The sequence below is a fragment of the Larimichthys crocea genome, chromosome III (assembly GCF_000972845.2).
Source record: "Larimichthys crocea isolate SSNF chromosome III, L_crocea_2.0, whole genome shotgun sequence".
Classification (NCBI taxonomy): Eukaryota; Metazoa; Chordata; class Actinopteri; family Sciaenidae; genus Larimichthys; species Larimichthys crocea.
Window position 1 is genome coordinate 49,898,993 of NC_040013.1, and position 16,196 is coordinate 49,915,188.

General features: G+C 42.3%; 1 protein-coding gene across 2 annotated transcripts; it reads right to left on the bottom strand.

Moving 5' to 3' along the window:
* Positions 1 to 436: 436 nt before the first annotated feature.
* Positions 437 to 15,977, bottom strand: araf (A-Raf proto-oncogene, serine/threonine kinase). Of its 2 annotated transcripts, none has more exons than XM_010745750.3 (16): positions 15,759 to 15,977; positions 13,498 to 13,712; positions 12,316 to 12,419; positions 11,892 to 11,994; positions 9,862 to 10,016; positions 9,538 to 9,636; positions 9,299 to 9,443; positions 9,075 to 9,096; positions 8,828 to 8,958; positions 8,471 to 8,673; positions 8,090 to 8,266; positions 7,649 to 7,695; positions 7,164 to 7,282; positions 6,736 to 6,867; positions 6,022 to 6,156; positions 437 to 5,809 (listed from the first exon to the last, which is right to left on the bottom strand). In XM_010745750.3, the coding sequence occupies exons 2-16, from the start codon at positions 13,606 to 13,608 to the stop codon at positions 5,669 to 5,671; spliced, it is 1,824 nt and encodes a 607-aa protein (XP_010744052.1). In that variant the 5' UTR covers positions 13,609 to 13,712; positions 15,759 to 15,977; the 3' UTR covers positions 437 to 5,668. The 2 variants fall into 2 exon arrangements, with proteins under 2 accessions (XP_010744052.1, XP_027132324.1); XM_027276523.1 differs by lacking the exon at positions 15,759 to 15,977 and adding an exon at positions 15,098 to 15,227.
* Between the last annotated feature and the right edge of the window lie 219 nt (positions 15,978 to 16,196).

Consider the following 16,196-nt stretch of genomic DNA (forward strand, 5'->3'; position numbering starts at 1 on the left):
CCATGGTGGAGCTGAAAATTTAACCACTTCCTCTTCTGACCTTGTTTAACCATCAGTCGGTTCCTCTAGAAACTGTTGCTCTGACACTTGTGAGTTATTTAAGAGGCAGTGAAAACTCAGTTACACCTTAAAATATATTTGGACTTTTAAAAAAAAAAAAAAAAAAAAAAAAAAAAAAAAAGGAACAATGAAAAGTGACACAAATCTAAATGTGAGTGAGGCAGAATTGTGCAAAAAAGGTCAAAACGAGAGCAAGTAACAGATGAAATGTATTTATTTAAAGAATAAATCTTGCATCAATATTTTAAGACAAAAAAAACAACAACTAAGATTTCCTTTACACTTTAAAATAATTTTGTTCTTTTTGAAACCATCACACAAAAATAGAAACAAGTACAATTTTTGTAATTAAAAAAAAAGATGTAACTGTACACAGCAGAATATACCATTTATTGCAAACTGAACACCCCTGACACCTCAGAAACTATAAACACAAGTATTGCAATTCACCTAGAGATATGAAAAGAAGAAGAAAAAACAACAACTCCGAACAACAGTCCTCTCTCTCATCCTCTTCTTCTCTGAAACAAACAGCTGTGTTAGGTCTGGTATTCCCCCTCGTGTGCAAGCAGTACAGTATCTTGTGTGTATCATGAAGCCGTACAGGTCCATTATTTACAGGGATTTCCAGTAACTGTGGCACTTGTTACCTCCTCCTTTTGATACAACATGAACACAGTCCTTTTTGGGAGACACCATGCTAACACAAAACGGAGCCAAAATGATTAAAAAAACAAACCAAAAAAAGTGAGCCTCTCTAAGTAGGGATTCGCTTCTGACATCGATTCACAGGAAATCTGGTGTGACGTTATTGTAAAAACACTCCTGATGTTGCATTATGGAAATTTAAAAAAGATATTCTGTCAATGCTATTGCTAAGAGGTTATAAAAAGCAGCTTGTTTAGAAAAGATGGGTTTGTTTCATTCAGCAGGCCATTCAAATACTTAGACGCCGCCCACCGTATGACAACTCATTTTACAGTATTTTGAAGTGTTGCCATGAACAAGTTGTAGTGAAAACCTATAGACAAAAGGCTGCTAAGAGAGTTTGATACCTAGTTTGTGCTCAAAAAGTGGTTAGAAATGCCCCTGCAGGAGACGGTATCAGAATAAGAGTGATTTGAAGGAAAGGAGACAGTACCGTGCCTAAAGAACATTCTTTTTTAGAGAGAGTGCGCCGCGATGACGTGAATGTTGCAAAGAGTGATCTCTCTCTGTAAACATTGAATCCACCTTAAAGAGCTGTGGCCGCAGATGAGAACATCTGCGAAAATCATCAATAAATAAGAGAAAGACAGAAACAAAGTCTTTCCTGACCCTGGTTCACAAACCCCTGTCGGTAAAAACCAAAGTTCCCTTGAACCCGCTATTCACCAATACAACTGGAATGAGTAAGAACAGTTAGGGTACCCAGCCCCTATTTTCACAACATTAAAATATCAAGGTTTAAATGTCTGATCTGCTGTCAGTCCTGTAAGACTGACTTAAGATCTACTCTGCCTATTGCTCAGTCACATCACACACAGTATAGAGAGAAGCGAGGCTGATTCACAGAACACCAAACACCACCCGAAACATCACCCACGCGGCTGATACTAGTCCATTTACACTCGAGTGTGACGCTAGAATCCACATGACTCATTAGTATCATGAAGTGAGTCATTCCAAAAGATCATATTAAAATAGTTACCGCACTTCTTACCTTTAAATCTAACACACACACACACACACACACGCACGCACGCACGCACGCACGCACAGGTTAGAAAGAGTTCAGACAATCTGACCCTGCCGTGAGTTAGGCTACGGTTGCGTGTACGGGACTGGTAGAGTTATGAACACCAGTGACTTAAAGGATAAGTTTAATATTTTTATCAAGTCTCTTACTACATTTCTCACATGCCATAAGACTCAGCCATTGCCGCAGCCGTCCTTTCTCGCCATACTGGCTGTGATGTCATTTCTTCTTAGTGCAACAAAACAGCAACAGAAACTACCACTCAAACAGAGCTCAGCAAGGACGCTGTCCATGGAAACACAGGGAGGGAATGTGATACTAAAAAGGAAGTGACTCCTGAAGTTAGGATACAGCTTCATGTTAGATTTGACTTGAACCAGATTTCTGCACCAAACAAAGGACTGGGACTCTGACGAGACTTTTGATGTGTCTCATCAGGAGTGGATCACTTCACAGTGCCAAGAGTAGGAACGGTTACAGTAATCAATAACTCGAGGCATAATGTAGCTATATGGCATGAAAGTATTGTTACAGAAAAAATACAAACCTATCCTTTAACTATTACAAACACTTTTCAAACTCAGTGGAGAGAAACTTTCAAACAAACGTTCTATCAGTCAGTGTGTATATTATCTTTTCTCTGAAGTAACCGTTTCCATGACGGGACAGGAACTGTGTTAATTATTATATACAAGTTTCTAAAAATCGAACAACTTCAGGCACGTTGAGTTCTAAAGAAAACACACCTAAGAACACAGAGCAGACCTCTGCAAACAATAAGCTTTAACTCAACCAAACTTTTTTTTTTAGTAGTAGAGACACCAACCACAGATAAGCTTTTTTTTAGGAGATTCGGTACTTTCCACTAGTGTCACAATCACACAGGACGCAGTGAGAAAAGCAGCTCCAAATCAGAGCAAAGGCCCTCCTCCATGTACACTTCTGATGACTCCACACTGGTGTGTAGTGCTTTTTCATGGGATCAGGACCGAAATGTATTAAAGATGTAAACTCCTGAAGCTCTGAAATGTCAACACAATGCAGCAAGGAGGCTGACCTCAAAAATATAACCATGTCAGACAGCGCACACACGATTACAAACCCACCAGCAGAACTTAGGGAGTCTTTATGCAGCTACAGCCTTTAGTTTGACCACTAGTAGTTATGAAAGGCAGCTTGTTTTACGCATTTCATCTAAAGTTATTATTTACACGTGTCCAATGGAAACTTATTGCATCAGAAAGTAGTCTACATCTGAACAATGATGATATCTAGCGGGTGCAAGTATCTGTGTCATGAGACAGCAACTAGGTACAGGCTTAACGTCACTCTGTGAGCCACGTGAACTCACTGTTTGGTTCTTTCCTTCTTCTCCAGAGGAGCAGGCGAGGAAAGACAGCAGTGTGCCGAAACACTGGCTGTGTGTTTTCATTGTTCAAGTTTCTCTGATCACTTTATATCCTAATGTACGGTGATGCAACAGGTCTGCAACCGGCCTCTACACATTACATCCACGATATGCCACACTAGATCACTGTGCTGCCCTGCTCTGACCAACAACAGGTCCAGCGCATCCTCCTGAATACTGCATGCTATGACTGAATGCTAACAGTGGGACAAGCAGCAAAAACCTGAGGAATGATTTGTTCAAACTGTGAGGGCTCATTATGTTTCAAATGAAACGCTTGTCCAGTCATCTACAGAGCCTGAAGCTTCTGTTCTGACAGTGGGAAGAGTTGAAGGCAAGTCAGACAATTGGTATGTTTATTTTCTCAAACAATCTGACAATCATGCCTGCTTAGCAGTCTGTTTGGTTTTTGGCCAGGTGAAAATACGCCGCACTCTTTCAAGCTCTCTGTTTCATTCTTTACAAAATGACCATCACAGTATGCGTAATGGAGGGCAAAGACAGGCTAAGCATGCCATCGCCCTGACTTGTACGACTCACTGATTGGAGAGAGAGACTGGTGGATATTATGGCAGTTCTTCTGTCATCCTGCCTGTGGGTGTGGCCAACTCTCCCAACTTCTACACTCAACACTTGAAGCTTGGTTTATTTGAAGCATACTGATTCCTTAAGTATTTCTAAAATATTAATTACACTTCTCACACCTCCCACAGTGCATCTAAAGTGGACTGAATTAACAAAGTAACTCACAGTGCTAAACTATTACTGTTGATGATGAATTAAGTGTGTGTGTGAGTGTGTATCTGTGAATCCATGCTGCAGCATTTGGACTTTTAAGACTAGACTCGACCTGTTGAAGCAGTGTGCCATGTCAGTGCACTTCAGTCCCAATACACCACGTCTCTGAGGTGTACAAAAAACTGAATACAAAACTCACTCTATGTAGCAGCAATACAACTAACCATGTACATTAAGACTGCAACTCACTACTGTGTGTCAATTCCCTGTTATGCTATAGATGACTAAATTTAAGGAAACATAAAAGTCATTGATCCTGCAAACTCGTGGAATCAGTGGAATAAAAATGTTCTTTAAATATGCGCTCTGCTGAGAGCACACAACAAAGTGTCCTGTGTGTATCAATACATTGAGCTGAGTTATTGTGATGTCCATGAGTGCCGGTGTTAGTGGTTAGCCTGTGATGATTACCTGACGTTTCGGTTGTATTTTCTCTCAACAGGTTCAAATTAAATATTCAGCAAAACCTGTGATAGTTTAGTTTGAAGACTTTATAGATCAGAAAGACTAATTCAATGATACGACAAACTCTTTTGGATGCACTGCAAAAATATTGGTCCTAAAAAGGAAATGCTGTTTTACAACAAGCCGAAGGAGTATAGTAAAAAAAAAAAAACATTACAAGTAACGTGAAATAACGTGTTTCAGGACTGACAGTGTCTTAAAATAAGGCTGGGCTTGTTTTTAGACCACTTGAACTTGTTCTGGTGTACGTTTCCCATTCACAGAAGTGCGGTCATAGAAATGTATTTTTATTTGGATCTACAATCAATTGTGACAGGCTCTACTGGGTTAGACGTTCAAATGCACTTTTTTAGTCCACTGCAACATTGGAAACATTGTGATTTGAAGGACAACCGAGCTCCTCCTTGAGGATGTCGTTTAAACCTTTTTGCATAGTTCATATAGATTTCCAACATTTAGATTTTTTTCCTCCTCCTCATGTTGGGTTACTTTTGTAGTTAAATGAGTTCTCTCACTAACAAAAATTCTAACAGTGAAATATTTGAAAAGCAGGTGGAGTTTCCACTGAGACAAAATGTCCAGTCAACAGAACCCCTCGAACATCAGTTTGCTTTGAAATCACCAGCTTCACATCTTGGATCTCTGACCACATTAATGTTGCATTAGACTGAAAGGGGTGCATGACAGCTGATTACGTGACCTGTACCAGCAGCTCCAGCATTATGGCTGATGAAGCTATTTCAGTTTTTGGCTATGATCACAGTGCTCCTCAAAAGGTCTGAATAAGACTATTTTACCACTGAAAATGGGCGACACAATTTTGTATTTCACTTTTCCTCCAAACAAATGGAACCTAATGGTATCTAATGCTAGTCAACCAGTTTGATGGCTTTTCTCCAATAAACTGACGGGAGGCATATTAACATCTAGAAGATTATTTCATTTATGAACAGATCTTTGTCACTTGTTTAACGGAAAAAGAAGATTTGCTATCAGACTAAACAAAGTGTTACGGTTATTCCTGCAGACTCAGACTTCTTTTGTGCTGACTGCTGCAGCCCCAGAGCTCTGCAGGGGCAGGGAATGAGTTGGGGGGGGTCACGGCCCATCAGGACAGTCAGCCTGTGGCCTCTCTGAGGCATGAGAATGCTGTGGTTTAGGACAGGGTGACGACCTCTCTGCCCAGTACAGTGGGAAGCTTAGAGGGGCATCAACCTGGTGGTGTGGAAGAGGAGGGGGTTTAGGTCCTCTGCATGGACGGCCCGATGGAGCGACGGCTCAGAGCGACTCCGCTCGATTTTTGGCAACAGGTCTTGAACCTGCTCAATGGCTACCAGGATCTGATGAAGAAAAACAAACAGAAAGGTTAACTGTCAATGAGATACGATCATCATACACATGTGGAGGTCACTGTGAAGCATTCCCAACAATGACATTTGTTTTTTGTTTTTGTACAAGTACGTTCATATGGAACACTAACATTTCAGATGGAACTCAAGCAGGTAGCAGTTTTAAGTTTGTGGCCCATGTGTTATATCTCTGCTCTCCTTACCTGTGGAAACAGCGGCCTCTCGTCACGTTTGAACTTCAGGCAGTCAATGATGAGTCTTTTCATTGACTTGGGCGAGGTACTAGACAGCTTACTGAGGTCTGGAGACAAGTAACCGCGTCCAACCATAAAGATTATCTGAGAAAGAAAGCCAGAGGGAGACAGTGAGTGAAATCTGACAGTGTCACTCATGTAGGGAAACAGTCCCAGCTAAACCCACTGAACGGTTGGTCAGACAAAACAAGCAATTTGAAGATTGTATATTAAACAATCCTTTAAATTCATTAATCAATAATAAAAATTATCATTTTAGTCTCCCTTGGACCTCTTGTCTTATGTGACAGTACAGCTAAAATTTCCAATTATGGGTAACATATCTCAAAATCTCAATTGCAGGGCACACGGCAGCTAGCTGCCACTCATAAGTGGAACACACAGCCATGCTTGAGGTACAGTAACCCTACCAGCAAGTGAACACAGGCCTCTGTAGTAGTCTGAGAGACTTTTGCTCCTGTACCAACTGTGTGTCCATCTCTGTTGTTTCCATTCCTCACAGTAGTGTATGTGTTCTTAGATGATGCTAATATTCGATAGCCAGCTAAAAGTGAAGACACTTGTTTGGCTCGATTTCCAGAAAAATAAATTGAATTAATCAGATACTCTGCTTCCGACTGCTTCAGTGTGGTGTAAAGACAAAGTAGAGTAGTATCATGTAACCTGATCTCTGTTGTTGATATTGGAGTAAGGCAGGGTCCCTGACATCAGCTCAAACAACACTACACCATAGCCGTATACATCAGACTGGAACGTGTACGGGTTGCTGTCCTGCATTCGGATCACCTCAGGAGCCTTCAGGAAAAAAATGGAAGACAAAAGTAGACACTTCAATTATGTACTGACCTTCTAATATCTCACAATAAATGAAACATTAATGGTTATGATAATTTAGCGGTTACTGCAAGAGCAAGAAATGTTGGAAAAACTAGTAAGAGATGGTATCCACACATATGGCACATGCTTTCAGTCGATACTTCAGTGGTACTTCAATTGTCTAAAAACATAAAAGGTTTTCCTTAATGTCATAATTGTATGATAATCCAGCATCTCAGTGGATGTTGAATCAAAGTACACAGTAGAAAGCTTACCATCCAGAGAATGGATCCACTGGGCTGTTCTACCTGTTGAGAGCCGCTCCACCGAGCCTTTACTGTGGCCAAGCCAAAGTCACCAATCTTAACAGTCCAGCCCTCATGGAGAAAAATATCTAGCAGCAGAGCTCAGGAAACATAACGCACAACTGGATACATATTCATGGTATAAGTTATCTGTATAGAAACTGGGCTTCTAGGTGCAACTGTTCAACCAATATGGTACCAATACCCTCCATCAGCCTTAGAGCTGAAAGTCATTGTTTCATTTCAAACACACAAACATATTAATGCCCTCATTCTTTGACTGTTCTATAAAATGTCTGTCAATTAAAAGGTTATCTGTGGTCAAACCTTTGCTAGCGACAGACCATGGTGCGCAAATCTATCATTGTGGTTATCAGTGTAGTCTAGAGGAGTCCAAGCACAAAGGTCTACATACCTACAAGGTTAAAAGCCTCCACTGGACAATACAAGGATACTGTTTGATTTCAGGTCTCGGTGAATTATGTTCTTTGCATGAAGATAACTGAAAGAAAAATAAATAAAGACTGTCAGCTGTGTGTGAAGAGCCACAAAACTTGACTCCACTTTTTGCACCCTGCACAATTTTACAAAACCACAGTCTTAAGCTGTCAACTTTCTCAGAGGCTCTCTCAGTGTTCACTCTTCACTTTTACTATTATTACACTACACTTTCTGCACTATCAAATTCTGCTTCAGCCAGACAAGACTGAAACAACATTTAAACACATTTTAGAGTTCATGAAATGGAAACGTGATGCAAGTCATCAGATCATTTATAGTTTCCACTGTCCACAGAGTGCAGAAAGAACACTGCATCAAATTAACGCTAAATGTCTACTACTTCAGAAAAGGTGTCAGTAGCATATGAGTGAGAATGGTGAAACAGCAGGTCTTACTCCATGCCCTGTGCTGTCTGTCTGGCCACATCAATGCGACGCATAGTGTCAAACTTGGTTTCTGTGACATGCAGATGGCGGTACAGGCTGCTGCCTTCACACCACTGTGTGATGATGGCAAAGTTGGGCTTAGTCATGTAACCCATGAACAGCAGGATGTTGACGTGGCGGGTCTTCCTACAAAGACCAGAAATGGTAACAATGTTAAAAATTCCATTGTCTCATCATCATAAGATCAAGATGGCAGTACAGTTATTGAATTGTTATTGAGAGTTAAACAAAAAAGAAGTGCCATAACAATATGAACTGAAGTCAAGGTTTATATGTGTCCTTGTTTTTCAGGTTTTCAGTGTGATGTAAAACATAGACAGCACTTCTCACCGCAAGACCTGCATTTCATTCTTGAAGGCATGTAACTGCTCAGGCGTTGGTTCTGTCACTTTAAGGATCTTGATTGCCACGTCTCCGTGCCACTTGCCCTTGAAGACTGTTCCAAAGGAGCCAGCACCTATTCTCTTCTGAATGTTGACTTCTCGAGAGTGGACCTCCCAGTAGTAAGTTGAGTCTCTATAACCCCCTCGATGCTGAAAAAACACATGATTTGAATGTTCTGAAGTACTAACCATCACATAAGTATATCTAGAAGTTTTGCTCCACCAATATGTGAATGTCCCTTTGAGGGTTTCGGTGTCACTATGAACTCTCAAGAGGCCTGTGTGATCTATGAAAACCACATACCACTTTCTTTTTGTCGTCTGATGAGGAGGGCTTGCGCTCCTTGTGCTCTGAAGGAGACTTGGGCGGTCTCCTCCCTGGAGAGCCAAGAGAAGACGGTGGGCTGGTGGAGGGCTTTGGTGAGGGCTCAGGACCTGTAGGAACGAGCATGCAAGAAAAGAGAGTACTTCAAATGGAGAATAAACCCATGTGTAAAATTTCAAGTGAAACAGGGAAAGAAAAAAAAATGAAAATAAATCTTAAAACATACCTATTGCTAATTTTAGTGCTTCCTAAAAAGGAGAAGAGACAAAAACACAGGCTAGTAAATTTAAATTTCAAGCACTGGACAGGTGTGAATATAACATACATGTGTGTTTACCCTGGAAGCCAAAGAGTCGATACAACAACATGAGTTTAACACTACATTAACAAGTGTATGAAAAAGTTAGCAAATCTGAACATTTTTGGGGCACCACAGTCAGTAACACTGACCTCTATAATGCTGGCACCAGCAGGGCCCACTGTGCTGACCATGTGAACATTGGGAGTGGAGGTGGAGCGATGCCTCTGTAGAGACTGACAATCTCCGCTTGGTATGGGGAAGCGAAAGGCCGAGGTCGGGGACAGGAGGTCCATCCTGTGTGAACGAGTACAATGGTCACGATCTGTACTGGAATATGAAATTCAAACACTGATAGTATACCGTCTTTGGTTTAAGTGTGAGAGCTTACCCAGCAGGCTCTGGGGTTAAGGCTGGGTTGCTCTGTGATGGGGAATTTTCTGGCAATAGTATCCGTGGGAACTCATCTGTGCAGGTATTGGGGTCACACCTGGAAAAATCAGAGAGGAAAAGGGGTGAGAGAAGGCCAAAGAGACATCATGAAAACAAGGTGACAAACTTTCCTTTTTGGCCCATCCAATAAGAAAAACAGTAGCCATAATCTGATACATGTAACAAAGCAGAGCAGTGGTTGATGTTGTTTTCTTTCATAAACAAAGTGATTATGATGTGACACTGGCAGAACAATTGTTGCATGTACTGAACCCCAACTCACCGTTTGCTCACTGTATCCATGTCCACGCACACAGTCGGGACCTTGCTACTGCAGTGCTGGTGAAATTTGTAGCCACATGTTTGACATCTGAAGCCGTTAAAAAGAAACTTGTGGCAAAAATCACAGTACGCCAGCTTGAAGAAGGTTTTTCGTACCTGCGCAGATAAAAAAAAAAAAAAAAAGGTCACAACACGCTCACTCCTACAGCAGCAATGTTTAAGAACATCATGCAATGACTGATGTTCAATTTAACAGTACAAAGATCTTTACTGTTCAAACTGATACACTTCAGTATGTTTGGATGTATGTGTTACGTCACCTTTTCTTTTAACAACACTCAGTAATGTTTGGGACCAGAGGACACTAATAGTTGAATTTTGAGAATCATGTTCTTTCCAGTTCCTTTCAGTTCGACTGCAGGCAGGCCAGTCTAGTACCGGGACTCTTTGATAATGTAGCCATGCTGTTGTAACATGCAGGACGCAGCAAATGGTACTCTAAAACACAGTGCCTTCATTGGTACCTAAGTTACACGTCGTACCATGGCAGTAACCCAAAACCAAACCATCACAGGTGCTGACTGACTTGACGTGCAAGATTTCCAAAATCAATTTCAAAAATGGACTCATCAGATCACAGCACAGTCTCAGTCCATCTCAAATTAGCTCTGGTTCAGAGAAGTCTGCAGCATTTCTGGATGTTGTTGAGAACTGTCTCTCTTTAAATGGCACAGGCTTAACCAAACTTCTCTGAATCTTTTAATGACAGTATGGATTGTCAATGATGAAACCCACACATTCATTGCAGCTGTGTAATGAGAAATATTGTTCCTAAACTGTTGGACTGTTGTCTGTGCATAAACAGCTCTCTGAACTCTAGTAACTACAATCTGATAGTTTCTCCAGTTTCTGTTAGCCACACTAACTAGCCTAGCTATAGCAATGGCGTCCCTCTCCTCTCCTCTCTCCTCTCCTGCTCTCTCCTGTCCTGTGTGCCACATGTTCAGTTACTCCTCGTCCTCCTTTAGTGATAACGGTACTTGTAATAAATGTAGTTTATTTGTAGCTTTGGAGGCGAGGGTCAGTGAGTTAGAGGCACGGTACCGCACCACCGAACAGTCAGTAGCTCAGATAGTTAGCCAGTCCCCTGTAGCCGGTGCGGTACAGCCACAGGTAGCTTCAGCTAGCCGTCCCCCGGTAGTTCCCGAGCAGCCGGGAGGCTGGGTGACTGTTCGAAGGAGGCATAGCCCCAAACTGAAGCCCACGGTACACCACCAACCGCTCCACGTTTCAAACAGATTTTCCCCGCTCAGCGACACACCCGCTGAGAGGCCAACTCTGGTCATTGGCAGCTCCATAGTCCGAAACGTGAAGTTAGCGACACCGGGGGCCATAGTTAAATGCATCCCGGGGGCCAGAGCGGGCGACATCGAGTCTTTTTTGAAACTGCTGGCTAAGGATAAGCGTAAATACAGTAAGATTGTTATTCACGTCGGCGGTAATGACACCCGGTTACGCCAATCGGAGGTCACTAAAATTAATGTTTCATCGGTGTGTGAATACGCCAAAACGATGTCGGACTCCGTAGTTTTCTCTGGTCCCCTCCCCAATGTGACCAGTGATGACATGTTTAGCCGCATGTCGTCATTTCACCGCTGGCTGTCGAGGTGGTGTCCAGCAAACGATGTGGGCTTCATAGACAATTGGACACCTTTCTGGGGAAAACCTGGTCTGATTGGGAGAGACGGCATCCATCCCACTTTGGATGGAGCAGCTCTCATATCTAGAAATATGGCCAAGTTTATTAGCTGACCAAAATCATGTCGACAACCCAGAGTTGAGACCAGGAAGCAGAGCTGCAGTCTTACACGCTTCTCTGCGCCTCCATTAGAGCAGTTGCCCACCCAGTCCTTTAGTATAGAGACTGTGTCTGTCCCCCGTGCACCTACATTATTTAAAGATAAAACAAACAGAAGACTTTAGAGAAGCCATAAACATGTAAACAGGGTTGTGTGTTCGACAGCTACTTACAAAGTTGTGCATGGTGAGGGGAATATCATCCAGGACCTCGACTAAAAGCTCCTCTCCAACCAGAGGAGTGATGTCTGTGTCCCAATCCGTCAGTCTCTTACGACTGGAGAGGTAAAGATAAACAGTTAGTTTCCCACATAACACATCACATGTTTAAGATTCCTAACAATAATGTGTCTTCACTGATTAAAGTAAATATATAAATGTATATATCCGTCTGTCTACATTGTTATACATTTTGATAGTACATCATATTTTATATTTTACAATTTATCTACAGAGCACACTGTACAATCTGTTTATCTGAAACTTACAACAATCGCTTGCTGTTGTCTCTTCATCTTTCATGTAGGCAATGAGGAATACAACCCTTTCTCTCTACATGGTAAGGGAAGACATTCAGCAGACAATAATGCAATCTTACCCTTCCAGAAGGCGAAATACAGCGCAGCACTCTTGGCTTAGGCCCCTCACTTTGAGTGCTTTATCTAGACTCTCGTGCACGGTCTGTCCTTGACGAACATTCACCTGAGAATAAGAAACTCTGTTTGAGCAAGTGTGCCTTTGAACTGACATTCATTTAGGTACGCACAGGTAACAAGGAGGCATACTGAAAGCATGGCAAAATATATTATCAGGACTATTTTTTTTCCATTTTGATCACAATGTATGATTTGATAATGACTGCAACTAGCACTAGTTACTTAAGAATAAAGCTAATATTGACATGCTGTGTCATTTCTGGTGAATGATTTTTGCTGCTATAGTTCATCCCATGTATTTAGTCATATTCTTCTTTAAAGCAGTAAATGACTCACACTGTACATTTAAACTAACACTTGCACGCTAACCTCCTATCCAACACTGGTGTTAAAACACAACCTGCACACAGAATGACAGGGTAACTGGGGAGTTAGATTTTATTTGAATCCATTACCAGAGTTTTCTCCAGCAGCAAACCGTGTGTGTGTCAGCAGACTGCATAAGAGGAGGAAAGGTGCTGGGTGGAGTTTTTTTTCTCCTTCAAATAATTTCAGTGCTTTAGATACTATTGAATATGTAACTAATTTTACGACACCTTTCACAACCTGACTTAGGTCTATCCATGGAGAAAAGGTTTATTATCGTCATCAACATATCCACATCAACATTTTTTCACAATCCTGTTTCAGGATAATTTTATTGCCTTAACTGAAATTATGATGAGCTGCAGATCAAGTTCACGTGACATGACGGGTAACCTTTCCCCCCAGAATAATGCTAGATACCTATCCTGAGCACAACGAAGCTCTTTAGATGACATTGTGGGATGTCAGTCAACCACAATGGTGACTCAAGATGTTTCATAATTATATGTGCATTTCTACGATAGCGATCCAAACACACCATCTGTGAGACCTGACACTGAGTGTCCTCTTGCTTACTCATTAACAACCAGTGAAAGATGTCAAATTCTGTGTGAGTATTTACACTTACAACAAACAGTGCTCCCAGAACTCTCTCAGAGGTGTGATGGTAAACTCTCACTGATTAATCCAGTTACAGCATGCTTCAGATTTATATCTGCTGGATGTAAAAGTGTGCTGTGCACAGCCAATCATCTCACCACTGTTCTCTGTTTGTTGGGGAGGTAGACTCGGATGGTGCCCCCACCTCGGGGTACGTCCTCTGGACTGGTCTCTCCCGAGGAATAGGAGCAGGAGGAGGTGGAGGACATGATGAGAGACAGGAGGCGCTGGGGGACGCAGGAATTAAACACCACAACCTCAGGAGAGCTTCATGCACCGTGGGATCCAGAAGAGTTAGCCCTTTACTTCGAACCTGCAACAACATGGACAGATATTTCAGTCTGGACATAACACACCTCTCATGTGAAGAAAATGAATGCGAGTGCTGGGAAAAGAGTATTTTCAGTTTTAGATATCATGATGACACAGCGGGTTAAGAGTGTAGATGACACATACATTCACAGTTTTAGTAAAAGTGAAATAAGGAAACAGAGAACATCTCTTAGGACAGTGTTATGCTGCTGTTTTGGTGATTTGGGGCTAATTTATAATGCAATGCAAGCAGCGTAGTGCTGACTTATTGACTGACTTATTCGCTGCTATGTTGTTGACTCAAATGTGAGAAACACTTGGTGTAGCTAAGTCCTTATGGTTACAAAACCAACAACAACGTTTTCAAACTGCGGCTCACAGTGACGATCACTGCACCCACACCAAATATCCTTGAAGCTTTACATGATCACAGGAAAACTAAGCAAACAAAACAAAGTGAAATGTCTCTAATTAAAAGACAAATCAATATCAGAAAAGATCACGAAGGGTGTCGTTTAGCTCAGTTGGTAGAGCATCCGCCCCATAAAAAGGCTCAGTGCTTGATGCAACAGCCCAGGGTTCGAATCCGACCTGCGGCCCTTTGCTACACGTCATTCCCCATCTCTCTCTCTCTCTCTCCACATTCCTGTCACTCTTCAGATGCATCTATACAATAAAGCTTGAAAAGGCCAAAAAATATATAAAAAGAAAAGAAGAAGAAAAGATCATGAAACAAACTAATTCAGTTCTCCAGTTTACACTATATCAATAATGTGCAAAAGCTTAAGTTTCAGGTTTATTTGTCATGTGCACAGGGTCAACAATACAACGAAATGTGTTGGACAAGAGGAACCGGTCAGCTCAGCATTAAGAGCACTAAACAATAAACACAAGTTATGATAAAAAGATTAGACCATGCTGATTCAGTGGCAGATGTTTGCTGTTTAATACTTTTAATTATTACACTGAATGAGCAGCGTTGTGGGGTGGAAGGACAGTGGATGAGGAAGTAGCGCATCTCTCTCTCTCTCTCTCTCTCTCTCTCTCTCTCTCTCTCTCCTGCCCTTATTTGTACAGACAGAATGGTGGTGATGCCAAAAGCTGCTAAAAATGCTGACAAGCCGAACAGACAAGGGTGCATGACTTGCATAACAAAAACGGACAGAAGTGATGATCTTGATTTCATACTGAAAATACTGTTCGGTACACACTGATGCACGCTAATGGCTCGATTGGTCAGTGTCACACAGACAGAAACTGTCACTGAGGAGGAAAACATTTTACTGCCACAGTTGATACAAGATTGGTACGCACCGGCGCTCAAACTGTGTAATCCAGCGGCACCGACAAACGATGTTTAAGAGCCAAGAAATATTAATAACTCACCCAGAATAATCTAAGCAGCGACCCGCCCGGGGGAGCTTTAACTGTGCCTGAAACGAAGCTCCAACAATCAAAGTTGCAAACTTGCTAACTACTCATGATGCTACGGCTAGCTGACGCTAGCCACGGTTAGCTTAGCATGGGATTTGCCCACTGTGCAACATTTGGAGTTTAGGAGGCCATGTTTCTCTGGGGGGGGGGGGCCTACTTAAAACCACTTTAGCTAACTAGCCAGCTTGCTTTTAAAAAGGGTGGTAAGTACGTAACAAGTGACTCAAAGGCAGTGTAACGCTAAAGTTATCAAAGGTTTCCTCTCAGCTCGGTTTCAAACTGTGGCGGCTAGCCGGCTGAACGGTGACTGCAGATTATCCGGCTAACCCAGCGGCTAGCTCCGCTGTGTAACTCAAGAGCTTTCATGCTACTCCTAGCCTGCTAACGTTAGCCAGCTCGAGGGGGGTGGGGAGGCAAGAGGGGGGGGTTAGCACCGCGTCAGCTCGGTGTCTGCTTCTGGTGCCGACCCAAACTACACGACACACCGACCCAGCTCACTGACAGGCGGAAAACAGCGAGTTGCACTCATTTCTACGCGTTCGTCGCGGTAACGGCGAAGCCTCCTCCCGCCAAAAGCGTTTTAATACAATTCAGACACAAGTTCAACTCTTACCTGGAGCAGCCATCTTGAATTCTCTCAATCTGAAGTCGGATCTGTCAAGAAGTTTCGGGGAAAGCGGAAAACCTCGGAAATGCTCTGTCTTCATTGGCTGACTGCTCGCGGCAGCATTCTTTTATTGGACGACGCTCGCTGTACATGTAGAGGTGGGAGTGTGAGAGCCCGCTGCTCTGTCATGTAAATGAGCTGCACCGTACAGTCTGCAGCAGGGATGAGTAAACAAATACATGCTCTATATCAGGCTCTTCACCTTTTTCAGCGCAGGGACCCCTTGGACGAGAGACAAACAGAACAGGGACCCCCACCTGCCATTATTATTTTTTTAATGTTTCACATTTTAAGCCGGGCCTATAATAACTTTCATATTTACTTCAACCTTTATTTCACCTTTTTAACCTCTTTATATCCTCGGTTATTAGCATGCATGTGTGT